Genomic DNA, 27,753 nt, shown 5'->3' on the forward strand with positions numbered 1-27,753 from the left:
TCTCCTGAGCTTTCTGCAGGTCACACATTGACGGAGATGAGATGCCACAACCCGACCAATCCCTAAGATCCAGTAGCCCTTTGATCTGATCTCGTTTATGGTCATTCCTTTACCTTGATGTTTAGCCTTTTCATGGCAGTGGGTGATGATCATCTTCGTGATGTGATGTTCCTTCGGAATGATCGCAGGGTGTTTGACTGCATGGGGGAGATTGGAATCACAGAGCCTTCCTCCCACCTTGATCACACCATCCTTGTCTAGAAAGGGGTTAAGGCGATGCAACTTGTTATGGAGTGGCAGCCGAGAGCCTTTCTTCAGTAACTTCAGTTCCTCTGGATATGTTTGTCCTTGTAGGTCTTTGATTATGAGGCGCTCCGCGTCCTCTCGTTCCATTACTGTGGAGAGACCATTAGACTTCTCTTTGTTGATTCGTCGCAGGATACGAGCTACTGCTCGAACGGCCCGAGGCCAGGATGAGAGCACTGACAGCCGATCTGCCAGGGAGTATTGCTCTGTAGTTTCTGTGTTCAGTGTCTGAGCTCCCTTCACTTCCGGGTCTCCTACTGGCAGCTCTGTGACCACCTCTTCCGAGAGGCTGATTTCCCTTTCCCATAAAAACGCAGGCCCCTGGAACCAGTTCGATGAGATCAGCTCACTGACAGTGAGGCCTCTGGAAGCGTGATCTGCTGGGTTTTTGTCAGTGGGGACATATCTCCATTGCTGGTGAGTTGTGCTGAGGTGTATCTTCTGAATACGGTTGGCAACGAATGTGTGGAAACGTCGAGCCTCGTTGTTAATGTATCCTAGAACGACCTTAGAATCAGTCCAGAAGTACTCCTCGGTGTCAGCGTATCCGAGCTCCTCCTTCAGCACATCGCTGGTTTTCACTGAGACGACCGCAGCTGTTAATTCTAATCTTGGGATCGTTGTGACCTTCGTCGGAGCAACACGAGACTTCGCCATGACTAGGGCGCAGTGGATGTTTTCTTCTTCATTTCTGAGTCTCAGATATGAACACTGTCCATAGCCAGTCATACTTGCGTCAGAGAAGTGGTGTAGTTCTCGTTTGATGACCCTTCCAAAGTCTGCAGGTGCATAACTCCGGGGTATGTTTATCTTCTCCAAGTTGGCCAGGTCATTTTTCCAACCCTCCCACCGTGGACGAAGTTCTTCAGTCAGGGGGTCATCCCAACCCGTTCCGTGTCTGCACATTTCCTGCAGCACTCCCTTTCCAATGAGTAAGAAGGGGGCTACAAACCCTAAGGGGTCGTACAAAGAGGCGACCACAGACAGCATACCTCGTCGCGTTGCAGGTTGATCTTTGAGATTGACATTGAACTTCAAGCAGTCTGACTCGATGTGCCATTGGATACCCAATGCTCTTTCTGAAGGTAAGTCATCGAAGGTAAGGTTGAGGTCTTTGATGTCTGATGCATGTTCAGATGATGGTATGCTCTCCAAAACAGCTCTGTCATTGGACACGAATTTGTGCAGCCTAAGACCACCTAGGGCACACAGTTCTCTGGCTTCTTGAGCAAGCCGAATAGCCTGTTCGGTACAGTCCATGCTAGCGACCCCGTCATCGACATAAAAGTCTCTCATAATGAACTGTGAGCCTAGCAGGTATAGGTCTCTGTTCTCCGTGGCCAGGTGCTTCAAGCCGTAGTTCGCGCAACCAGGAGACGATGCAGCGCCGAAGATATGCACCTTCATATGGTACTCTTGAGGCTGCGCGCTGAGATCTCCTCTCTTCCACCACAGGAAGCGCAGATAGTCTTGGTCCGTTTCACACACATAAAATTGGTGAAACATCTTCTCTACGTCGCACATTAATGCAACAGAGTGCCGCCGGAAACGAAGTAGAACACCATTTAGATTGTTCATCAAGTCGGGTCCTGTGAGCAGATGATCGTTTAGACTGGTTCCCTTGTATTTGGTGGAACAGTCAAATACCACACGTAGCTTGTCTGGCATCTTATCATGGTAGATGCCATGGTGAGGTATGTACCATCTTTCCCCGTCCTTCCCATCATCATGAACTTCTTCTGCATCACCCTTTTCTATGACTTCCTCCATGAACTTGACATACTGTTCCTTGTACCTTTCATCCTTTGACAGCTTCCTCCTGAGATGGCTGAGCCGTATGATGGCAAGCTGTTTGTTGTCAGGTAAGTTGGGTCTCTCCTTAAAGGGCAAGGGCATCTCGTAGTGACCTTGACTGTCTTTCTTGAAGCCGTTTTTTAGTTTGTCTAGGAACAGGATGTCATCCTGGGAGACTGTTTTTTCATCCTCCTTGGCGTCCTTGAAGTCGGACTCCAGAATACGAATGGCATCTGCAGGGGTGGCTGGTGGGAGCTCTTTGACCGCGATCCGGAAGCATTCTCTTGCCTGGCTTGGAGTGTCAAGACGCGGTGAAGAGCACCCCACAATGCTCCATCCTAAATCGGTTTTGGACTGCATAAGGTTCATCGTTTCCTCCTGATATTACTTGTCTTGGTGCCATGGCCCTTGAACAGTCATATCCTATCAAGAGACCAACCTCACAATCCTGTAGCGGTGGAATCTCGTCTACGACTTGGCCGTTTCCTTTGTTGGAATGTGGGTGCGGTTCACCGGTATGCAATCCTTGGTATAGGCAGGAGGAAGATCGATGTGCAGGGAGGAGCTGTAACCTCGTACACGAAGCCCTGAGACTCTTTGGCTTTTGACTATTGTGTCTCGTCCTATCATGGTAGTTAACTTCAGTTTAACTGCACAGGAGTCTGCCTTTAGAGTGTTACTGACTTCCTGGTCGACGAAAGTGGTGTCACTTTGTGTGTCCAACAGGGCGTAGACCAGTTTTTCCGTTCCTGGCGTGTTCCTTGAGGACACCCACACAGGCACAATCATTGACGTGTTGGTGGCTTGTCCTGCTCCAGCAGTAGTGATTGCCAGTGACGTTGCGACAGCCTCTGTTTGAACAGCTTTGCTTTGGGAAATGTTTTCCCGTGGTGCAGGCCTTTCCTTTCTCACATAGCTGTCATCATGAAGACAAGTGGGGTGTTTACCTTCGCAGGTGTCGCAGGAATGTCGATGACGGCAGTCCTTGGCGCTATGACCGAATCTCGTGCAGCCATAGCAGAGCTTATTTTCCTTCACAAATTCCCGTCGCTCCGCCAGAGTCTTTGCGATGAACTTGGGACATCCATGTAGACTGTGTTGATTGTCCTGACAGAACACACAAGGGGGCCTTACGGTTCCCTTGGCTGGTCTTTGCCTGTCACTGTCGGCCTCAGTTTGAGTACTGAGAACACACGCCTTGTTCCTGTTGGGGTCCCTGTTGTTTCGTTTGTCTGTGCTGGACTCAAGGGTGCGGAAAGCATGGAATGAGGTGATCGGATTGCAAGCGATTTCTGCCTCCATCTCCACGAATGTGGCGAAGTCCTTGAAGCTGGGGAACTCTTGAGTCCTGTTCAAGGCTTCAGTGGTCTTTCTGTTCCAGCTTGACATTGCCCAGTCTGGCATCTTTTGGATTAGCCTTCTATTCTCTTCACAGTCATTCAATATTTCGAGACTCTTCACATGCCTCATTGCGTCTTGACAGGCGTTTAAGAAGTCTGAAAAGTCTCTTAGTCCCTCTGCATCCTTTGGTTGTATTTTTGGCCAATCTGCGAGCCTGTCTCTAAAGGCTCTCTGTACAACGAAGGCCTGGCCATATCTGTGGTTTAGTTTGTCCCACGCGTCCTTGTAGGCTTCGCTGTCATTTCTATAGAAGGTTCCTTCCAGGGTTTTACGAGCAGGGCCCCCAACATACTTCCTCAAATAATAAAGTTTCTCAGCAGATGAGACGGCTCTTGTGTCAATGAGTGACATAAATGAGGCTTTCCACTCAAGGAACTGGATAGGATCGCCATTAAATACAGATGGCTCTGGAACTGGAAGTCTATTTAGAACTATGCTATCTTGGAAGGCCTTGGCCTTGGGATGATACATTTACATCAGTCGACAAGGTTGTGACGTTGGGGGGTTGTCTGCTTGCCGCCGAGGAGGCATAGTGAATTCTTTCGGGACTATTTGAGTGTGACGCTGCCTTCCTGTGTGTAAACTTGCAGCCTGGCACGGGCTGTCTTCACGTCCTTCTCTGCCTGGAGGCGTATAAGCTCGCGCTTCTCAACTTCTCAAGCTGCTTTCTTTGTTGCCCCTCTAAATCTTCTATTTTCTTTGTTTGCTTCCTTTCTTCCAGCAACCCTTCATACTCACCTCCTTAGCGGCAAGATCTGCCGCAGCGTCCACCAGTTTGACTGTCAAAGTGGCGCTGTCATGAGTGATGGATGATTTGTGACTCGCTCTCGAGACAGTGGATCCATAGATGGACCGAGCATAGCCCCCTCCTCTACTCCCTGTACACACATGACTGCGTGGCACAGCGGAACAACAACACAATCATCAAATTTGCTGATGACACAGTAGTGGTGGGCCTGATCTCTGCCAACGACGAGAGGGCCTACCTGGAAGAGGTAGAGAATCTGTCACAGTGGTGTCAGGAGAACTGCCTCTCCCTGAACGTCAGCAAAACAAAAGAGATGATTGTGGACTTCAGGAGGTCGGGGGTCAAGGACTACAGCCCCCTCAGCATCGACGGGGCACCGGTTGAGAGAGTGAACAGTTTCAAGTACCTCGGAGCCCACATATCCGAGGACTTGACATGGACCACACACATTGACAGTGTTGTGAAGAAGGCACGACAACGCCTCTACTTCCTCAGGCGCCTAAGGAAGTTCCAAGTCAGTCAGAAGATCCTTAGGAACTTCTACTCATGTACAATAGAGAGCATCCTGACTGGCAACATCACCTCCTGGTTTGGGAATAGCACTGCACAAGACCGTAGCAGACTACAAAGAGTGACACGTTCAGCCGAACGCACAATTGGAGGGGGGCTTCCCACCCTCCAGAACATTTACAACAAGCGGTGCAGGGGGAAGGCTAAGAGAATCATCAAGGACTCCAGCCACCCGAACAACTGCCTCTTTGAACTGCTGCGGTCAGGCAAGCGATACCGGAGTCTTAAGGCGAGCACAGAAAGACTCAGAAGAAGCTTCTATCCCCAGGCCATCAGGCTGCTAAACGAACAATAAACACTATGCAACAACCATCAAATGCACACAGCACACACACCCACACGCACACACTCACTTAAACAAACAACACACTGCAGCACCCACTCTCCACACTTTAGATCACACAAACACACTTTATATTTATTGATAAAGGATTTGCACTACAACTCGTACACCTACTGTAAATTGTACCTAAATTGCACCTCATCCCATTTCTGCCTTGCACTATATAGTATTGTATATTAGTACACTGCATAGTATTGTATATTATATGGTAACTCAGTTACGTCTATTCTGCATCGAACATTGTAGATATGTCTATACTGAACACTGTGACCTCATTTTTTACTTCTAATTTACATGCTATACTATGTTATTTTATTTCATACTTATCTTGTCTTGCACAGTCTCTGGAGCGTAACAGTAAGAAGCATTTTGTATAAAAGTATTCTGTACTTCTGTATGACAACTATTAAAGAAACTTGAAACTTGAAACTAGCTGCCTTTAAGCAGTTATTTGAGACGACGTCGTACTTGTTCTCCGTCGAATTCTTCTTCAATGTCAAAAATCCTCTCATAGACGACTTTCTTAATCTCTGTTGTAACTGCCTCACATGTATCGATGCAGCTTCTCAGTTCAACTGAGGGTGTGTTGTGACCTCGTATTTCAAGGTAGGCGCTCAACACAGCCTCTTTCTCTTCCTCCAGAGCTTCGGACATTAAGGCCAATTCCTTTTCATTAAGTTCCGATTTGAGCTGGTTTCTTGACTCACGGACTCCAGTTTTCCACCTTTTATACGCTGAGACGAATTTTCTTTCCTTTCTCTGTGCCTCTTCTTGTTGCTTTTCAAGCAATTTAGGGGTTGGATATCTTATTCGGCCTGAGCGTCGGAGGTGCTCCTCGTCGTCCTCCTGACTTTGACCTTTGAGGCTATTTAGGATTTATTTTTTGTTTAGAATTTCCTTCTCTATACGTTCCCTCTCAGTAGTATCTAGCGTTTGTTCGAGAGCCACTTCGAGCTTACTAATTTTAAACTGTAAGCTATCTATTTGATTTTCCAGCTCTAATTGTGGAGAATGGTGCTCAGTCTCTGCTTGCTTCATTTTTAAATATGCAAAATTAAATCTGATCTGAATAATAAACCGTAGTTTTTACTATTATAAAATATCAGATAATCCTTACTATTTTTACTGCACCAAGAATCCTAATTATTTATACTACTCAGAGAGGACCAAAACCTAACACTGAATAATGTGCTGAATAATGAATATTATAAATGTTTCTTTTCATTCCAGTGAATACCCAGTTATTTTACCATTTAGACTGCACATAGTTATCCATAGAGGCATTTTACAGTAGAGTTGATCAGGTAACCTACAGTAGTTATAATCACAGTGCAAAAAACGAGGTTTGTATATAAATACCTTTAGTGTGGAGGGTACCTTAGAATTCTGCATTAAATTAATAAATTATAATCAGTGCAAAAAAAACAAGGTTTCTTAATTGTTGACTTCGATTTCTTCTTCAAACTGTCAATGTGAGCATCAATTGTTCTTATTGAAGATGAATTGTTCCTTTTTAATGAGGTAATTGTTCCATACCTCTGTCTGACCGTCGCCTCAAACCTCCAGCCAGCTATGAATGTTCTTGTTGAAGATGAGTTGTACCTTTTTTAATGAAATAATTGTTCCTTTTCCTTTGTCTGACCGTCGCATCAAACCTTTAGCCAGCTGTCACTGATGTGAAGTATTTTTTGTCTGGACTTTACTTCAGACAAAATGAACTCCGTGAGACTGATTGCTATGGTGCGGTATGCCAACCATTTATTGACAGTTTCACCATTTGACACCGTAAGAGCTGAAAGTGGAAACAGACATACAGTCATTCGTTTGTCCAAACCACGTTTTCATAGAAAGGAGTAGCACCGGCTAGCATCTTAGCTAGTTCAGCTCAATACATAAAATATGAAGATTGCCAATATACCACAAATAACACAATCCATAAATGAACACATACCTCTTCGCCTTCCAGCTAGGTGCTAAACAAGGTAAAAAGGGGGGTTTCCTTCCCGAACAGTTATATTAATGAGAGTGAGATCTCCGTTATTTACATTAGTACTCTCCCGTGAACCATTTTTCTGAACCTGTACGTTAACCGGAAGTCGTTGTTACGCAAGGTAGCCACAGCGCGAGCGGGACCACCAGTATCTTCAAAAATAAAAGACAGCATTTCAAAATAAAGGACAGCAAAAAACAATTCCACGAAAAATAAAGTCTAACGTTATAAACAGAGGAATTTGGTTCTTTACAAGCACCCACACAGTACTGCATAGTACAGTATATGTGGATGTCTCATAATGAATAATCATATGCTATAGACGGCAATGGGCATAGTAGCTTAACTTGTGAAATGTAAATATTGAGCTATTATGAAAATACACTGTGCCTCTGCTAAAGACAGATCAAAGAATTACTTTAACTGCAAATGTAGCCTAAGAATGTACAACATCAATGTTTCATTTTGAGAGCACGGTTTGTCTTTAGGCAATACGTAAGTGGTGTATATTAGGGCAATCAATGTGATTCCTCCCATTGCCTGTAATAAGATTAATGAAAGCATTAGTGCCATGGGCCTGATTGGTGGACACATTAGGGCCATCCAGTAAACAAGCAGGCTGGTCCCAGGAGACTAATTGGTGAAAATGACATGGTTAAGTGCTCCACAGGAAACCGTATTTTATAATGGCTGACAACTAAATCCTTTTCATTTGAATGAACAATGGCCTACAGATTACATCAGGATATTCAATAGATGTAGATGCAATAGATACAGTAAGTTAATGAGTCTGTGTATGTTTTGTTTACATAGACAAACAATGACAGAGCTGACTCTGCGAAAGTTTGGGCTCTGTTATATACATATACAACCTCAAGTTTCAAGTTCAAGTTTCAAGTTTCTTTAATAGTTGTCATACAGAAGTACAGAATACTTTCATACAAAATGCTTCTTACTGTTACGCTCCAGAGACTGTGCTAGACAAGATAGTATCAAATAACATAGTATAGCATGTAATTTAGAAGTAGAAAATGAGGTCACAGTGTTCAGTATAGACATATGTACAATGTTCGATGCAGAATAGACGTAACTGAGTTACCATATAATATACAATACTATGCAGTGTACTAATGTACAGTACTATATAGTGCAAAGCAGAAATGGGATGAGGTACAATTTAGGTACAATTTACAGTAAGGTGTACGAGTTGTAGTGCAATCCTTCATCAATAAATATAAAGTGTGGGGAGTGGGTGCTACAGTGTGTTTGTTTAAAGTGGGTGTGTGCTATAAAGTGTGTGGAGTGGGTGCTACAGTGTGTTTGTTTAAAGTGAGTGTGTGCGTGTGGATGTGTGTGCTATGTGCGTTTGGTGGTTGTTGTTGTGTAGTGTTCATTGTTCGTTTAGCAGCCTGATGGCCTGGGGATAGAAGCTTCTTCTGAGTCTTTCTGTGCTCGCCTTGAGACTCCGGTATCGCTTGCCTGACCGCAGCAGTTCAAAGAGGCAGTTGTTCGGGTGACTGGAGTCTTTAATGATTCTCTTAGCCTTGCCCTTGCAACGCTTGTTGTAAATGTTCTGGAGGGTGGGGAGCCCCCCTCCAATTGTGCGTTCGGCTGAACGTGTCACTCTTTGTAGTCTGCTTCGGTCTTGTGCAGTGCTATTCCCAAACCAGGAGGTGATGTTGCCAGTCAAGCTCAGTCAACCTCCATATGTTCCCATGACTCATCGCAGTAGCACCCACCCTTTCCTAGGCAGGATGATGTAGTGGGCAAAAATAGAACCGACGTTCGGATGCGTTGGCCCCACGCACTCAGATCAAGGAGCCATGAAATATTAAAGCATGGATGTATTTTTTATCTGGGGGCCATAAAAAGATGAGCCCAGTTACCCAGGTCTGCACCAGCGGGAGGCGGCAGATAAACTGTTTGCAATTTAAATTATACATGAACGTAGGCTCTGGTCAGTGGAATAAAAAGTAATATGTTCAAATGTGTGTTTGTGCGAGTGTGTGTGCGAGTTGTGTGAATCTGTGTGTGTGCATGTACATGCCTATGTGTAAATGAGAAGTGAGCTTGTGTGTGTGTGTGTATGTTTGAATATGTTTATGAATATGTGTCGTGCAGAAGTTTGGAGACCAACCCTGCGGTGAAGCAGGGAGTGAGTTGCCTGGCGACACTTGTGAATAGAATGTCATCATGGCAGGCAAAGCCATAAACCCGCCAATGGATTAACTTAAATCCGATCTGTATAGAATCTCTAATCAGCAATTACACTCACACAGACGGGGTTCAAGGCAATTAGTGTGGTAACTAGTCACAGCTTCCAGTGGAGAGTGAGGTGAGGCACCCTGATCCCTTCTAGACAAGACCTTATCCTCTCCCCCTGCCTCTCCCCCCCCCCCCCCCCTCTCCCACTGAAGCTCATGCAAATGAACAAAGCACAAATTGACTTGATGGAGATGGGTTTATTCCAATCATGACTGCCGCGGTCCGGGATAAACAGCCCTGAGAGTGAAACTGTCCCCGGGTGTCAGTGTGGGACGCGATGATTTGATGTCTGTTTTTTGCCTTAGCCGTCATGTCCGCGTTCCTGCCGTCTTGTGTAATTGAATGTGTTTACAAGTGTTGTTGAGCCGTCCGTCCTTCCCACCCGGACTGTCGGTGGGCCCAGAAAATAATCTCTACTCCATTTGCAGACATCTCCAGTCAGTGAACTGAGCTCACCTATCACAGCGCGGCATAAAGAGCCGGTTGATAGCGCTGCGGTTTTATCTCTTTATGAGCTCCTATGGGGAAAGGCTGCAGGGAAATTGGTTCTACCGTTATCAAAGAGCAGAGACGGCAAGGGTAAGGGAGAAAAGAGAAGGAGAAAAAGCTGTCTGCATTTTCTCTTTCTCTCTTCCCCGCATCCCTCCGTGTCTCTCTCTATCTCTCTCCCTCGCTGTAGTCTTTGTGAAGACCGAAACGTCAAACCACCATTTTGTTTGCGGTTCCACATGGAGGATAGCTTGTTTCTGTAATAGTGCACACTTACTATTAGTTGTGTATAGTATGCTTTATAGCCTAGAACTTATGGCAGTGGTTTTCAAACGTTTTTCCAGGGACCCTCACTTTCAGAATCAATATTCTTATGAGCCAAAAGTGTTTTGGCAGGTTATTGTCTCAGCTAATTGGATTAAAAGTATCCTGCTGTTAAGGCCTACAGTTTTGTAATTAACATGTCAATTTTTTCAATTTATTTGAGAGGTCTTTTACTCAATGTGATACTATCAGGGACCCATTATAATCTTCCCAAGACCCACACTTGATTTTATGGTGCAATCCAGTCATTTACATAATCGTGTGGCTTGTACCGTATCCACTGTGACACCTAAGCGGAGTCATCATTATGTACCACCTTCACAAAGTTGTGGCCATTGTTGATACGACTTATATGAATTATAAAGTGGCATAATGTGTGATTGCATTCATTAGTCATTTTCACAAGTCATGCAAAAGAAATAAAGCGGAATGTTCACTGAGGCCTTTGGTTGTTCTAGAGCTCTCTTTGCGAGCCGACATGTCTAACTGCCCCTCCCCACTGGGCTGCCCGACCCACTTCTCAGGCTCCCCGGGGATGAAGATATACATCGACCCCTTTACCTACGAGGACCCCAACGAGGCCGTCCGTGAGTTTGCCAAGGAGATCGACGTCTCAACCGTCAAGATCGAGGAAGTCATCGGTGCAGGTGCAGTAGATGGGGGTGGTAGTGGAGTGTGTGTGTACGTGCACACGCATGTATGTAGGCCCGTATATGCATGTCTGCTGTGCGCCCGAGTTGAAAATGTCACAGTGAATATGCATTAGCCCCTTGTTTGCACGTCTTGTGTTTATCAATGCTCGTGTAAACACGAGCGTGAATATGTACAGTACACAAACACATTGTTTACCCTAAACCCACCTGACCTGGTTCACGCCCTTCAATGGTCCCGTCAGACGTGGAAGGAGCCTGTGTCAAGTGCACTATAGCAGCATATAGGCCGGCCACCGTGGGACCAGAGGAGTTCCAAAAATAACCCTGGTCTGTCCCTCTCTGTCTCCGGGTCGTCCCTCTCTCTCGGAGGACCTCTCTGTCATGTTCTGTCTCTCACTGTCCATTTTAATTCCCCCCCATGCCTGAAGTGTAGGATGAGATATTGTGAAAAGATTGTGGCTGAATAAATTGCTATCACGTGTTATATGTGGGCATTGACAAAATATGTCTTTTTAGAAGAATCCATTAGCAGATAATTACTAATTAATTTTTAGGCACTACAGGCTGCGATGGCTCCTACAATTTTCAGCGTAGTACCTGCTGAAACAGCCTGTAATAGGCAGCATGCCTCAAAGTGTCCTTTCACAGCAGGACAGGACACACCTTGTTGACAGGTCGGAGGACATGCTGATATGTGTTGGCTCATACGGAGAGCCCAGGCCTGGAATAGCTGCCGCAGACCGTCCTACTCAGCAAGCTAGGTGTGAGGGAAGTGACAGAGATAGGAAAGGGGTGGGGATGCGGCTAATTAAATATATCCGTTTTTGTTTATTTCACTGTGTGGTATCTCTGCAGGACGCCATGGTGGTGATGATTAATCAAACGGTGTCAGATACGCTACAGTTTTCGCCGGATAGTGCTTGCTTGTTATTCTTTGATTGGGGAATATAAAAGCACTTGACAGGCTTCTTTAGAATAGATTATGGTGAGTCAGAAAGGACCCCACTGGTCAGAAGATCCCGAAGGAGCAATACTGACACAGTATTATACAATATATACACATTACTGTGCCAGATGTAGACCGTACCAAGGATATGCAACACTCTGAGTAATATTCCTGCCCAGGGACAAGGAATGCAAATTAACTTGATAAATGAATAGATTTAGATCTACTCAACTCTCCTAAGCTTTTTATCTTATGTCTTAATCAGTTTTTTGAGCACCGATTTCTCCTCTGTATTGCTCCAGGTGAGTTTGGAGAGGTGTACAAGGGCCGCCTCAAGCTGCCCGGTAAGAGGGAGATCTATGTGGCCATCAAGACCCTTAAAGCGGGCTATGTGGAGAAGCAGAGGCGGGACTTCCTGTCTGAGGCGTCAATCATGGGCCAGTTCGACCACCCCAACATCATCCGTCTGGAGGGTGTGGTCACCAAAAGCCGTCCAGTGATGATCGTCACAGAGTTTATGGAGAACGGCGCCCTAGATTCTTTCCTCCGGGTGAGTTATTTTAGGTGTAAACAGTTGTTTATTAAACTGTACAATATGGCAAATTACAAAACGACACATGAGAATATGTACTAATTTACCTGATAATTCAGGTCTAATGTCACAGTTCTTCTCGTGTTCATTTCAACTGAATGGATCCAGCCTAATAGGTTTGAGGAATAGAAACCTCTCGCTGTGGAACTGCAGGAAGCAATAGGGGAAAGAAAATTCCACAACGCAACATCTAAATTACTTCATTTTGCCTTTCACAAATCTGCAATGAGAATGAACCCTCCCACTACACACCACACACCCACACACACACTATCAATAGAGAACAGCTTTCTGAACCCATTCGCTGCAAGCTGAGAATATGTTTCAGCATGCCGAACACGTTTCCTTCATTCTTAATTTGAGAATTTCCACAGTGCCTGCCCCCATCCTCCTTTAATTTCTCCATTAATGCCTGGAGCTATTAATGGACTATTCACTCTCTCTTTTGTAGTAGGGAATGAACGGACATACAGCTTAATCAATATTCAACACCCCTCCCCCCACCCCCCTTCCTTCAATGTCATGGATTGGTGTTCCGCTCCACTTTGATCTAGCACTGGTTTAAAAGGACTCTTTGAAGTTGGCTTTGCTAGCCGCCACATCCGACTTGTGTTCTCATCGATCTCCCCGACCCTCTTATTTGTTAGTGTGTGTCGGGTTCAAAGCCTGTTCCTTCAGAGAGCTCTGCATGGGAAGGAGGCGGGGCGTCCATGTGTGGACGTTACTTACAGAGATGGACACACGCACAATGTTCTGCCACGCCATGAGCAAGATCGGCTAAAGGAATCCAATGTTCTTATGTAAAAGAAGACCCATCCTCTTGGACTTTAAGAGGAAGCGAGTGGCAAGACAATTGGGCTCAGTATGTCGTTTGCATGATGGGGACGTGTAAACAACGAATTACTTTGAGGCAAAGGGAAGGAGGCAAGCTCAAACATTTGAGATGAACAGAAATAACCGCTTGGATTGTGGAGGTCATCCTGAAATAGATGGGAGAGGCAGGCAGGTTAGAATGTTTGTCACTGTGCATATGGATGAAGACGTGATGGTTCATCTTGTCTCCTTGCCATTGAATGTACTGTCAGTTTTCAGCTGAGGATGTGTTGCTAGGCTCTTCTAGTCCCGGTCAGGACAGGGTCTCAGTGGGCAGCCCGGATACCAAGTCTAAGGCAGGGTTATTATAGTTTTGAAATTTTCATTGTGATATTAATAATACTAGTAATAATAATAATACATTTTATTTATAAAGTGCTTTTCAAGAACCCAAAGACGCTGACAATGAGCAAAACAAATGAACAGAGAAACAAAGAACCACAGGGAATAAGCAACAGTATGAATACCCAATACATAAAACCACGGGTAACAAGTAACAAATACAGAGTTCAGTAGTAAGGAAGGGAAGTAAGGACACCGAGGGGAGGGGAGGGACATGAGACGGAGAGAAAGTAGGGAAGGGGAAGGGGAGGTGGTAAGTTGGAGGAGGGTGGTTATGGGTAGGGAATAATAATGGAAGGTTGTATGCTTAGGAGAACAGGTAGGTTTTGAGTCAGGATTTAAAGGTGGAGAGTGAGGGAGAGTCTCTGACAGTCTGAGGGAGGGTGTTCCAAAGTCTGGGTGCAGCTCGTGAAAATCCTTGGTCACCAAATCGTTTAAGTTTGGATGACGGGACAGTGAGGGAAGCAGTGGAAGAGGACCGGAGGGAATGGGTGGGGCGGTAAGGGAGAAGGAGGTCAGTCAGATAGGGGGGGGGGGGGGGGGGGGGTCGGGGGCAGGCTATTTAGCGAAACTAAGAAGATGTAAGGGCATGATTTAAGAATTCAGGACGTATTGTGTAATACAAACACATCACTTTATGAACACAAATTGACTTACAGTTGCGTAGACATCCCATGCCTCAATTAATGCACCAATACCTCCTCACGCTTGCCGTGTTGACACATTTGACACTAAATACATCTTATGTATATAAGTACACAATATAGTTTCAATTATTTTTTTCTTTTTCTAATGTATAAATAAAATTTGTATTAAAATTTACTGAAATGTTTTTCACACCTAGTTTTAGGTTTTAGTTTAGTTTAAATCAACTATACTAACCTTGGTCTGAGGTCAGATCGCTAAAACAAACCAGACAGATTCAGACACACTCTGCAGAATAACTAATTCAATTTGAGACTATAAATTAAATTATATATTATACATAGAATGTGTGTTTGCAGTAGCCCATGGAGTGAGTTCAGTCAACGAAGAAATTAGTATCATTAAAAACACCCTATCTACCCTCTATCCTCCAGCTAAGAGCCTCACTGATAATGACGACCAATGTTAATTTCTAAAATATCCACTTTGATTCTCTTCTCCTGTCTTCCTCAGCAAAATGATGGTCAGTTCACGGTGATCCAGCTGGTTGGGATGATGCGCGGCATTGCAGCAGGGATGAAGTACCTATCAGAGATGAACTACGTCCACCGTGACTTGGCCGCTCGCAACATATTAGTCAACAGCAACCTGGTGTGCAAGGTGTCTGATTTCGGCCTATCCCGCTACCTACAGGACGACACGTCTGATCCCAGCTACACCAGCTCTTTGGTGAGTACAAAAACACTATTGTTGGTGATTTCTATCAATAGAGGCCTTGTTACTGAATGTTTGTGTATAGCCTAGTTGTCTTTCTTCCAACATGGCTGCCTGTAACCATTGGTAACCATTTGCAAATGAAAATGGCTGATTTCTGTGCAGTGGCAGAGTAGGTCAAATACTGTTCCACCGTGACTTGTTTATAAGATTCAGTAATAAGACTCAACATCATTGTAAAGGAGGGCCTGCCCTCGATTGATTTTCGAGGATAAATAATGGCAATAATAATAAAAAATAAAAAAAGACACAAAATGATTACATTTGTAATCAATGTAAATCAAGCTCAGAAAACCCTATCAAAACAGCAGTCAAATTGTATATTTTCACCACTACGTTTGTTTAGCAATGAGTTTAAGTGTTATTAGCTAAATATGAGCTTGTAAAAATATCTGCGTATTGCATCGGAAACCGGATGATTTAGACACGAGGAAATGACGCGTCATGAAATCGTTGTACAGTAGTCCTAAGAAAGAAGCGACCCAGGGCTTTCGATGGAGGTCGAAACTACACTACCCCAGCTAACACCAGCCGCAGTCAAAGCTGTAGCTTGACATGAAAAAAAAAATTTACGTGATTTTGTTATTGCCACAAAATACAATGTATATTGTTTCTTTACCTTTCTGTGAACATATAGCAAAAATATGCACCTCAATCCGGTAATAAATGGCAGAGCTATGGACATTATACAAAAGTAAGTAGATTTCATTCACAGTCTTTGCTGCCCTGTACCGGGTGCCTGGTGGGACTAAATCCAGATTTAACTATGCCATTGGAAAGAGGATATTTTGGCCGATCCATAGATGTATGACTTGGACATAATAAGGTTATTTGCTTAGATGTTTAGTACACTTGATCTCAAGAAGGTGCTGAATGAGCTCAGTGCATTTTTTCACTTTTGGTCAATGTTAACATGGTGTTATTCACCGTCAAAAAAAACGAATAATAATAATAATAATAATAATAATAATAATAATAATAATAAATAATAATAATAATAATAATAATAATAATAATAATAATAATAATAATAATAATAATAATAATAATAATAATATTAATAATAATAATAATAATAATAATAATAATAATAAATAATAATACTGTATATTCTCCTTTGGTTCATTACAATTAACAGAAACAATATTTCTGACACTGGGAATACATCCCCTGAGGTCCATACAGTAGAATGTCCCTAGATATCAAGACCATTGTATCCTCATTGTAACACGACTCCTTATATAGAGGGCTGTTCTCACTTCTTCCTCCTCCTACCTGTCTCTCTCTCTCTCTCTCTCTCTCTCTCTCTCTCTCTCTCTCTCTCTCTCTCTCTCTCTCTCTCTCGTCTCTCTCTCTCTCTCTCTCTCTCTCTCTGCAAGTCACACGACAGGAGGACTGTCACATCTTCATTAGTGTGGAGACGAGCCTCCTCTGGAAAGCCCCCATCTCTCTCCACATACCCCAGGCCGTGCAGAGAAACCAAAAGGGCATCGACAGCCCCTCAAACTGACAGCTTCCCCTCACCCCCCCCCCCCTCTCTATCTCTCTCTCTCCTCTCTCTCTCTCTCTCTCTCTCTCTCTCTCTCTCTTCCTCCTCATTCATTATTACTGAGGGCATCATGGGAGACTTTGGCTCCTCATTAACTCTCTCACCGCTACAGATCTGTAATTATTAGCAGCTATCGTTAGTTCATCTTCATGCCTCTCCTCTCTCCTCATTCAAAAACACACTCTCACAAACACATGCGTGACACACGTCATTAGGGCTTCCTGCGTGCCTGTGTGTGTGAGAGAGAGAGAGAGAGAGAGAGAGAGAGAGAGAGAGAAGAGAGAGATGAGAGAGAGAGAGAGAGAGAGAGAGAGAGAGAGAGAGAGAGAGAGTATGTAACTGTGTATGTGGTAAAAAGTTAAACTGTTCAGTTGCTTTGACTAAATTGCCTTTGGGCACTTTTTCTGAGCTTGATTTATGTACAGTGTACATTATTTATGCAGTTTTTTCAGCATACACTCCTGAAAAAGTGCATTACACTATTTTGGTCATTGCCACAGGAGTGAAAGCAACCCACAGTACTTTACCCTTTTCCAAGGCTTGGAGAGACAGTCCAGCAAGGCAGAGTGAAAATCCACCACATAGTCTTATCATAGGCTGAGAGTGAGACTAATGCAAAAACTATTTAATAGGTCACATATTTTATTATCAATAATATTATTTAATAATATTAATAATAAATTCTGATTATCTGGGGATAAAAGCATATAAGATAAGATGTTCCTTTATTATGTAATCCCCTTGGGGAAATCCAGGGTACTTAGACAGGACAAGGCGAGGTCACATTTTTTGGGGAAGCATGGTTTGCGTTAATTTTGAACAGCTTGTCTGCACAGCACTCTCTCCCACCTTGACCGTCAGAAGGGGGGCTATGTGAGACTGTTTGTTCATTGACATACAGCTCAGCGTTCAACACCATAGTCCCCACCAGACTGGTGGACAAGCTGATCGAGGCTAGGCCTGTAGTCTCCGCCCTGAGCAGCCTGGGTACTGGACTTTCTGAGTGAGAAAGACCCCAGGCGGTCAGGGTGGGGGGTCAGACCTCCAACACGCATCATCACCCTGGAGCATCGGTCCCCCCAGGGCTGTGTTCTAAGCCCCCTGCTGTACTCACTCTACACATACACGACTGTGTGGCCAAGTTCAGCTCCAACTCCTACCGAGAGGAGGTTGAGGTACTGGAACGTTGGTGCCAGGACAACAGCCTGCTCCTGAACATTGGTAAAACCAAGGAGCTGATTGTGGATTATAGGAGAGGACAGCAGGAGACACACACACCACTGATGATTAACGGGGCTACCGTGGACAGGGTGAGCAGCTTCAAGTACCTGGGGGTCCACATCTCAGAGGACCTGACATGGTCAACACACATAGACACAGTAGTAAAGAAAGCGAAGCAGCGCCTCTACCACCTGAGACAGTTAAGGAAGTTCAGAGTATCGGGAAGATACTCCAGTCCTTCTACTCAGGAGCTGTAGAGAGCATCTTGACCGGAAACATCACTGCCTGGTATGGGAACAGCACGGCACAGGACAAGAAGGCCCTACAGAGAGTGGTGCGCTCAGCCGAGCGTACCACGGGTATTGCGCTACCTCCCCTGCAGGCTCTATACAACAAGAGGTGCAAATCCAGAGCCTGCAGGATAATGAAAGACCCCCACCACCCCAATAACAGCCTGTTCCAGCTGCTGAGGTCAGGCAGACGCCTGCGAACCCCAGCTACTAGGACGGAGAGGCTTAGGCTAAGCTTCTTCCTCCAGGCCATCAGAGCCTTGAACAATGAACATTGAGAGACACAGAAACTGAACTATCCACACACAAGCACACACAAGCACATACACGACACGCACGCTGAGCACGCTCACACACTAGCAGCCACTTTAACACTCATGCCGCACACACGCACACTTATGGCCAGAGGAAGGCCACTTTAAAGTAGTATAACCTCAGGAACAGTGTATTGCACTACTAAAGCTACCTAGCATGTCCTATATGCTCTGTAAATACTAATGTACAGATACCGAGATGGCACACCATGTACCGGTTATTGCACTGTTTATTGGATTCTATTAATATGTTGTACCACTGTATTTTATTGGATTCTATTATATGTTGTACCACTGTATTGCACATCGTCGCGGGCAAGACCAGCCGCATTTCATTGTATACCTGTATGCCGTGACAATTAAAACTCTTGACTTGACTTGACTTGTCATTTCAGTTGCATGCAATTCCTTTCAGTTGCATGAAATTCACGTCCAAAATTCTCTCCCCAACGAATTTCATAATAAAAGCGGCCGCTATTGTCATAGGAGAAACATACATAGTATTTTTAGAATTTTTTTCGCCCTTGATTAACACTTTAATCGCCATGGGTTAAATTCATAATTTACCATCCCTCGCCAGCTCTATTTGTCTATGGAGAAGTTCCCCTTCTTTGCAGGGCTATAACTTTTTAAATTCTATTGCTAAATTGCCATTATTATGGCCCATTCAATGTCCTATATGTATTGTTCAGGGTGTAGCAACGTTAAACTTTTTCATTCACATATTCATACTAAAATATGGTCTAAAGTATAAGTATGTTTTTATCGTTTTCTGCAGCTTTCTTCAGAACGTGATTTATAGCCCTAAATGCATTATATTGATGATCAAATACAGTTTGGTAGGAATCTGTGCGAGATAAAAAGTTTCAACTGGACGTGGTTCTAGAAGTTTCTACGCATCATCTGATGATGACCGGATGGGCGGGGGATCATTTATAATTCCGTGGGCAGCGTTAGATGATTCATCCAGAGTGGGTCATATGTTCATCAGATCAGTTAGTATAGAAGACGTTAGAAAATAACGCTGAATCTTACCGTGGCTTCCTCGCGCCGCTGGCAGATGAGCGTGGAACAGAATTTTTTCTATTATGGGATGGAGAAATGCCCGATCCATTTCCAGGTTGTATAATAGTATATACGTCCAAATCATGTTGTTTTTTCGAGTTATTTGCACCGATCGATGTTCATCACTGTGTCAATACGGAGTCTCTCTAACGATAGCGAGTACCCGGACCACATATGGATGAGCACTACCGGTTCAAAGGTTAATGTCCGGTTGGCGATCTGCGCTAGAGAGTTGAGAGGAGATCAGCAGTGTGTCTCAGGGCTCCGGAAAGGAAATATGATTTCGATGACAGATTTTTGAAATATTGACATCAAAGACGAGTTACGGCGTCTTCGGCAGAATGAGCATGGCTCGGAATGACGTGAAAACTCGTTCGCGGCGATCATAGTGTTAATAGAACTTTGCCTGGCCAAATTAAAATGCCTCGCGGGCTTGATGTGGCCCGCGGGCCACCTATTGGGAAGCCCTGGCCTAGGAATAGAAGCTCCTTTTGAGTCTCTCTGTACTGGCCATGAGACTCCGGTAGCGCTTGCCTGACGGCACCAGTGCAAAGAGCAGTGGTGCGTTGGTGATTTCATACCTGGTTGCACTGTATTTTAATGACGCCACATGCACGCATGCTCGCGGGCGCGTGCACACGCTCCCGCGCATGCGCATAAATGTTCCCTCGCGTGCGCACAGAATAAAAACAATGCCTAATTGCCTCTAGGAATGGAATGTAACACATTTGCCGATCAGCACCTCCTGGTGGTCCCCAGGTCCAGGCTGAAAACAAGGGGTGATGGAGCCTTCGAGGTGACGGCACCAAGGCTCTGGAACGCTCTCCCCCTGGACCTGCGAACTGCCCCCTCTGAGAACTCTTTTAAAAAACAACTAAAACACATGTGTTTAGACAGGCCTTTGGTCATACATAGGCACTCTTTGTTGTCCTCACTGTTCCTATAGTTTTGTTTTTTAATTAGTGTCTGATGATTTTATCTAAATTCTTTTATTCTACTTTTTTATCTGGTTTCACTGCTTTTTTAACTGCTGTCTGTTGTTGTTGTTGTTGTTGTTGTTGTTGTTGTTGTTGTTGTTGTCATTTATTTATTTTGTTTTTGTTTTGTTTTTATATACTAAGCTGTAGTGTAAAGCACCCTGTGCATTCGTGCTGTGAAGGGTGCTATATAAATAAAAGTCATTCATTCATTCATTTCATTCACAAGTTTTGTGTGAATGTATCTGAGGACTTATTTGAACACACCTGACGACCTGAGCTATTGTTATGCAAAGTAGCCATGTGGGTACTTGTTGAGTGCAGCGTATTCCTGTGTGCACACGCATGCACATCCGTGCATGTGCGTGCGCGTGCTTCTGCCCACAGACCCGGTTGCACGGCGTGACCAACGCACCCCTGGCAGTTGTTTGGGTGGCTAGAGTCTTTGACTATTCTCTTAGCCTTAGCTCTGCAACGCTTGAGTAGAAGTTCTTTAAGATCGTCTGACTCAGTTTGAGTAGAGGCGCTGCCGTGCCTTCTTGACTACACTGTCTATGTGAGTATTCCATGTCAAGTCCTTGGATATGTGGACTCCAAGGTACTTGAAATTGTTCACTCTCTCGATCGGTGCCCCATAGATGCTGAGGGGGGCTGTAGTTCCTTGCCACAGACCTCCTAAAATCCACAATAATTTCTTTGGTTTTGCTGACAAACATGCAAAACAGATCACAGAACAGATCGTTAACGCTGTCACATCTCTACACGAAGATGGATAGAAGCACTTGGATTGGTCCCGGGCCGAGGCCCACGCCGCAGCCCATGTCTACTCCCGGCTGCCCTTGGGCGGGAAGGTCGACGAGATGGGTCAAGCCCAGAGAGTCATTTCATCCGCGACTCAATGCATGTGTGTGTGTTCCTGTGTGTTGCCCATCTTACAGTACATGTGTGCGTGTTGCTTCTTCTTCCGGCACAGATGAAGAGAGCTGCCTCTTATTTTTTTGCAACCCTTCTCTCTCCAGTAACAATGTATTAAACCAGTTATGATTAAACCAATTATGATTAAACCAGTTATGGAACAACACAGTATTTCAGAGAAAGGAAAAGAAAGGGTGAGCTCAGCAATGACAGCAAGCGGCTGCCAAGCCCCACCCCCCACACCCCCCTCACACACACAGAGACATTAAACAAGGTCCCGGAGTGACTGTTGATTGACAAGAAGTCACAGCTCAGGTGTGGACACGAAGTGTGATGGCGGGGTGGTGTGGGCTGTGTAGGATGTGACCTCACATCGACAGGGCTGGGAGTTAATTGCCCCCCTGGAAGAGCTGGTTTTGTCTACTTGACCCCTGTGGCTAAGCCCTGCTGATGGGTGTTATTGAGCAACAAAGAGCAGCAGTGCCTCTGTAGTCTGTGCCACTGAACTTTCTGATGTAACAGGGGGGGGGGGGTGTTAAAAGGTGGGGATTAGATTATGGATTGTAAGTCTGCGTTTTTGATGTTGTTTAGTGCAAACAGAGTCTCCTCGAGGGCTTTATCTGGTGAGTCGATAGAGCAGGTGAGGTTTTGAAGTTTGAACCTGAGGGTCGTGTTCTGTTGTCTGGGGATGGCAACATGGCCCGCTTATCTTTGACGGTGTGTTTTCATCCTGATTATAGATTTTCGTATGAGCACATCAAAGCGTTGGCGATACTTCTGGTTTTCTTACAGAGTCTTGCGTTATCATAGTGAGCATCCAGGCGAAACCTTTCATTCAGTAACCATTTTTTCTTTCTAAATCAAAACAGCAATTTTGACGTAACCTTACAACACGCTGAAAGGTTGAATCACTTGCACTAAGCCATTAAATCAGAAAATAAACCATCAACACCTATAGGTGACTTTGCAATAGAGCTCCCGTTCCACCTGTCTTTAGTGTGACTGCTGCTGGCTTCTGGCCCCACATCTGCTCCCTTCTCCCGGATGATGTGCGATCGGTGTCTGGGACAGCCGTTTGGGAGAGTCGGGGGTCCTTGGGTGTCGCTTCTTGTCCTGTAATTAAGCCACGCTCTGTGCCCTTCGCTTCCCCAACCTCACTTGCTTACGGCCCAAACCCAGCCAATTGGCAAGCGAGGTCGGTATGGCAGGCGAGGCCGAGGGAATCGGGGACATTTAATTCCGCTGACGTTTGGTGATTTACGTTGCCATCGACCTCCTCCTCCGGTGAATTAATCACCCCTTTCCCTCTACTATTTTTTTCCCTAATTTCTCCCTCCCATTTCCAGACACACCAATTACAGCGCCTGCGGAGCGGCGTTGGGCGTACAGTTTGGAAGGCATGCTGGTAATTGTGTTAACCCTGGGTGTGAGTTCACTGCAGAGTCATGTACTGGAGGTTACAGACAGAAGGGGACTGTCCTCCCCCTCTCTGTTGGCGGCTCACTAAAGTCATGATTAATAAGGCTTATAGGAAAGGACAATGTTTGGAATCTAACTGGCGTGATGTGTACAAATGCATGGGAAGCATTTCCTGGGAATATTATGTGTGTAACATTTGCATTTGGAAATGCTTGGATTTGTTCAAACCACCTTATGACTTTATAAGTTCAACTTCTTTGGTGCAAGCATGCACTGCACCACATCATCATACATCCACCAAGCCGTCAGTCTGTCCATCCATTCATCCATCTATCAAGCCATCAGTTTGTCCATCCAGCTATTCATCTACCCATCCATCCACCAATCCATTCATCCATCCATCCATTCATCCATCCATCCATCCATCTATCCATCCATCTATCCATCCATCCATCCATCCATGCATCCATCCATCCATCCATCCATCCATCCATCAATTAATCCATCCATTCATCCATCCATCCGTCCGTCCATCCATCCATCCATCTATTTTTCTTCCTTTTCCTTCACTGTCCACTTCTTTCACCTTCAAGGCATTTCCCAGAGTGGCAGTAAGGCTTCAGTATGGGTGTGATGACTGATGGATTGCTTGTTGTGTTTGTTGTGATGGAGGTGTATGTGTGTTTTATCGTGTGTGTGACTGTGTGTGTGTGTGTGTGTGTGTGTGTGTGTGTGTGTGTGTGTGTGTGTGTGTGTGTGTGTGTCTATATATATATGTGTTCATGGATGAGTGTGTTTGGGCAAGTGGAAGCTAGAGGTCTGTGTTATGGTCAGTGGTTGTGCTGAAAATGTGAGAGGTTTTAAGTGGTTGATGGTGAGATGGTATGTGTGTGTGTGTGTGTGTGTGTGTGTGTGTGTGTGTGTGTGTGTGTGTGTGTGTTGTGTGTGTGTGCGTGTGTGCGTGCGTGCGTGTCAGGGGGGGGGGGGGGGGGGGGGGTAGTAGTGGTGTATTGCGTGTCAAGCCTGTAAAGTCTTGGATAAATGGAGTCACATTTTCCATTGAAGGTTACTGCCCAGAGGGGCGTTGTTAGGGGCTATGTATGGTTCAAGAATTTTCGCTTGTATCTTAGCTGACATTGTGGTCAACGGAACATCACCTTTGCAAGTCATGTGTATCCTGATTACTTGTGACTGACATGCATTTATGTGGTTGAAAATGTGTGTGTTTGTGTGCTGTCTCTGTGTACACACAGTCATGTCTTTCTGTATGCAACCTACCGTACTCCAAATTGACTGAATGTGTATGTGCGTGTGTGTCTTTGCACCGGCATGTGTCTGTGTGTATGTTCGTATATATATGTGTGTGTGTGTGTCTGTGTCTGTGTGTGTGTGTGTGTGTGTGTGTGTGTGTGCGTGTGTGTGGTGTGTGTGTGTCTGTGTGTGTGTGTGTGTGTGTGTGTGTGTGTGTGTGTGTGTGTGTGTGTGTGTGTGTGTCATCGAGGCTGAGAGGGGTTGAGTGGCGAGGTCACACAGAGCCAGTCACAAAGCTCGTCCGTCAAACCCCTGTGACCTAAGTGACATTCTCTCCGCTCCGCGTCAGCGCCCACGTACACACTCTGAGGAACGACCGCTCTGTCGTCTGTTGTTTTTTTCTCTATTTGCAGCCCATTCCCTCTGGCTCTTAGCCTGTGCCTCGTACAGCACACCCCCTTATCTCAGAGTGTCTATCTATTCTCCATGTGGGGAAATATTGATGTGGGGCGGGAGAAGAAGAACCCATTCGGTCCAAGGAGAGGAAATGAAAGGGAGGTTCTCTCAGATGTGCTGTTAAACGCTCCTATATGCAGACCTGGAGCTTCTAGTCTGAGCCCGCAGACCCGTTGACCCCTGGGGGAGGTGTAGTCTTCCAAAGGCTTTCATGATACGGACATTGAAGGGGTAGTTATTATTATTTAAATTTTTTTACATAACGTGGTATGAAATACTCATAGTGTAATCGATGCATAGCTATTAGCTGACTTACCGAGACCCGTGGTGCAAGTTCTGGCTGTGTTCCAAGCAAGTTTCAGACAGGCATCACACAGAGTCCATTAACACAACATTTACATTTACATTTAGTCATTTAGCGGACGCTTTTATCCAACGCTACTTACAGTTTTGTACACAAGAGCTTTAATCCACACCACAACATGCAAACAAATGTTTCAACCATCCACAGCATGTTTTTTGGATGCTTGATATTCCCTCAGACTGACACAATATCTAGCTCACTAGATAGCCCCAGTGCTTGGTAATACACTGACTTCTTCAAGAAAAATTACTTGTTAGATATCAGTCTTAGAGAAGAATCAATAATTGATTACACTATTGGATATGAATTGAAAATAGGGGACCCTGATGTAAACAAGACAAAAGTCTTTCTCTGGTCTGCATCCCCTTAACAATTGTGTGTATTGAGTCGTACTGTATTGTACCCATTCTGCAATCAGTTAAATAAAGTTTTCATTCATTCATTCAATTTTTTCATACCACTTTACATCAAAAGATTGGCTTTTTGTCATATACTGCAAATGTGGGGTATATTCTGAATATGAGCTTTTTGATGCCTGTGTAAGTTAAAGTATAAGTTAAAGTTAAACTCCACACAGAAAGGCGCCATGCTGGAGTTTGAACCCAGGACCTTCTTGCTGCCCTACATAACCACTGTGCGACCATGCCGCCATGTAAAGTTCACAAGCATTACCGATGTAAACAAACCTTTTGCAGGAAATACAAGTAACCCTTGTTGTTAAGTGTTAGTCCTTGTATCAAGAGCTCCGTCAATACACTAGAGAATAAAAACATATCTCCATGTATTTTTTTTATTTTATTTATCACTTGTTTATCTTTGGATTGCAGATTTAATAATGCATGGCAGTGAACAGGGGGTGCTAGATTTGGTATCTTCTGTGCCACAGTGGCAGTCACAAGGTAGTAGGCCAGGCCTGTACAACTAGCGGCCTTCAGGCCAGATATGGCCCATTAGAAATGTTCTATGACCCAGAGAGAGACTGCAAATCTGGCTTATTATGTATTAAAGATTTTATGAATGCCAATCCTTTTGCTGTTTTGCAGGTGAGGGACAGAAACATGTAACAGTGTCAAAAGGTGTTTCTAGGTCACAAGTTAAGATAAGATAAGATATTCCTTGTCTTATATCTTAATCGTATATCCCACATGGGGAGAGGGGAGGGGAGAGGAGGTACAGGTATGGGCAGGGTAATAGGAAGACAATAAATATAGGCAATATGACATTTTTATATTAATAAAAGTAGACAAAAAGGTGCAGATGAGGGTCTGGTCATAATACACACTGTGCTAGAGTCCGTGCAGGGTTTAGTGGTTAAGAGTCAGACATTTCTAATCGTTTTTTTTTAGTTCTGCCACCGTTAGTTCTCCAGCTGCTGGCAGGAGTCCATGCCCCCGGTTGTGGAGCCTGATGGCCACTGGCACGAAGGACTGGCCGAGGCAGTTAGTTGTATGATTGGTTGAACAAAGCTAAATATGCACAGCTCTATTGCCTCAAAGAACGTCATGTGTTTGAACATGTTCAAGTTCAAGCCCGGACCACAAAGCTTCTCGAAAGGTTAGTGCTACATGCGACGGCTTTTCCAATTCTTATGCAATGTTCTACCGGCAGCAAAAAAAGGTGAGTCTCAGCCTCTGCGTTATGATATTATGATATGAAAAGGAAATTGTAGTGCTGTCAGACCCGGATACGGGTTGTCTTTTCCCTGTATTTTCTTCTCTGAGTGCTTCGTTTACACGACTTTCTTCTTCGGGACAATGCCCTGTAGGGGTTTGGTTTACAAACATGTCACCTTTTTTTACATCAGTTTGCAGGTCTGGTTATATACTGTAGTTACTGAAACTGATTGAATATGGCACCGCCCCACCTAGAATATTTTTCACCAGCCGCCACTGCTCCTAACTGGTTAGGATGGGTCGAATGCAGAGGAATAATAATAACAGGGATTAATAAAGTACAACTTAAACTTAAAGATTTTGGAACTTTTATGTCTCAGCCAATCACAGTGCATGACCTGAACTTACAATGGTATAATGGGTCAATAATGCTTTTTAATGAGTATATTGAAAGCTGGCGGAAGAAAACCGTGTAACTCCAAAAACCCAACTTTTCAGGAGATGAAAAAAACTAACACAGATTTGAGGGCGAATAGAGTTACGAGGTTTAGAGAGATGATCGGTTTAATGCTTTCCCATTGTTTAAACTTTGTAAAACCACACACACCCATATGGAGGATGATCTACTGAGTTGATTTATAAAAATAAAAAACGGGAGGTACGAGGTTCTTCCGCCAGCGACGATATCAATACTCATGCTAGAGAGTGCAGCATTATATCTGTGTGATATAACACCCACCTTTCATTTTGTATTGTCTATGCCATTCGCTTTTTGGATGAAACCAAATAACACATTTCAGACTTAATTAGCAGGGTAGTGTTTAATGTGTTCGGCCGTGGGTTTTAATGCGGCAAGGGAAGATAGCCAGGTGAGAGTATGAATATGAATATGGAGGAGGCGTAGACTTTGCTATAAACATGACCCATAGCTGATTATTTTATCAAAGCAGGAACAGTCACCCAGAGCTCTGCGCTTGATTGATGCCCTCTGTCATGTGTGCCAGAGCTGGTATGAGGTGGGCATTGATTCACCATCTGTGGCTGTCTGGCAGCAGTTGGATCTGAGTGAGATTCACTATGAATTAATTGGTGCACACACAGTGAACACATTGCGGGGAGTACTCTCTCTGTTGCTGGAACTGGTTATTAGGTGCTCGCAAAGGAGCACAGAACCGCTGTGCTCTGCATGTTGGTTGGTTCATTCATGTGTGTGTGTGTGTGTGTGTATGTGTGTGTGTGTGTGTGTGTGTGTGTGTGTGTGTGC

The 27,753-nt window shown here is 44.6% G+C and overlaps 1 protein-coding gene across 2 annotated transcripts in view; it reads left to right on the forward strand.

Annotated features, from left to right (window-relative positions):
* LOC311239605 (ephrin type-B receptor 1) overlaps window positions 1-27,753 on the forward strand; it is a 99,414-nt gene that overhangs the window by 33,881 nt on the left and 37,780 nt on the right. The window contains exons 5-7 of one of the 2 annotated variants that reach the window (XM_084327975.1): window positions 10,689-10,877; window positions 12,132-12,379; window positions 14,795-15,010. In XM_084327975.1, coding sequence (XP_084184101.1) covers window positions 10,689-10,877; window positions 12,132-12,379; window positions 14,795-15,010 — 653 coding nt within the window. The remainder of the gene's footprint in view (window positions 1-10,688; window positions 10,878-12,131; window positions 12,380-14,794; window positions 15,011-27,753) is intronic. The other variant, XM_084327976.1, reaches the window with a different exon arrangement.

The sequence above is a fragment of the Notolepis coatsorum genome (assembly GCF_963971535.1).
Source record: "Notolepis coatsorum genome assembly, chromosome: 13".
Taxonomy (NCBI): Eukaryota; Metazoa; Chordata; class Actinopteri; order Aulopiformes; family Paralepididae; genus Notolepis; species Notolepis coatsorum.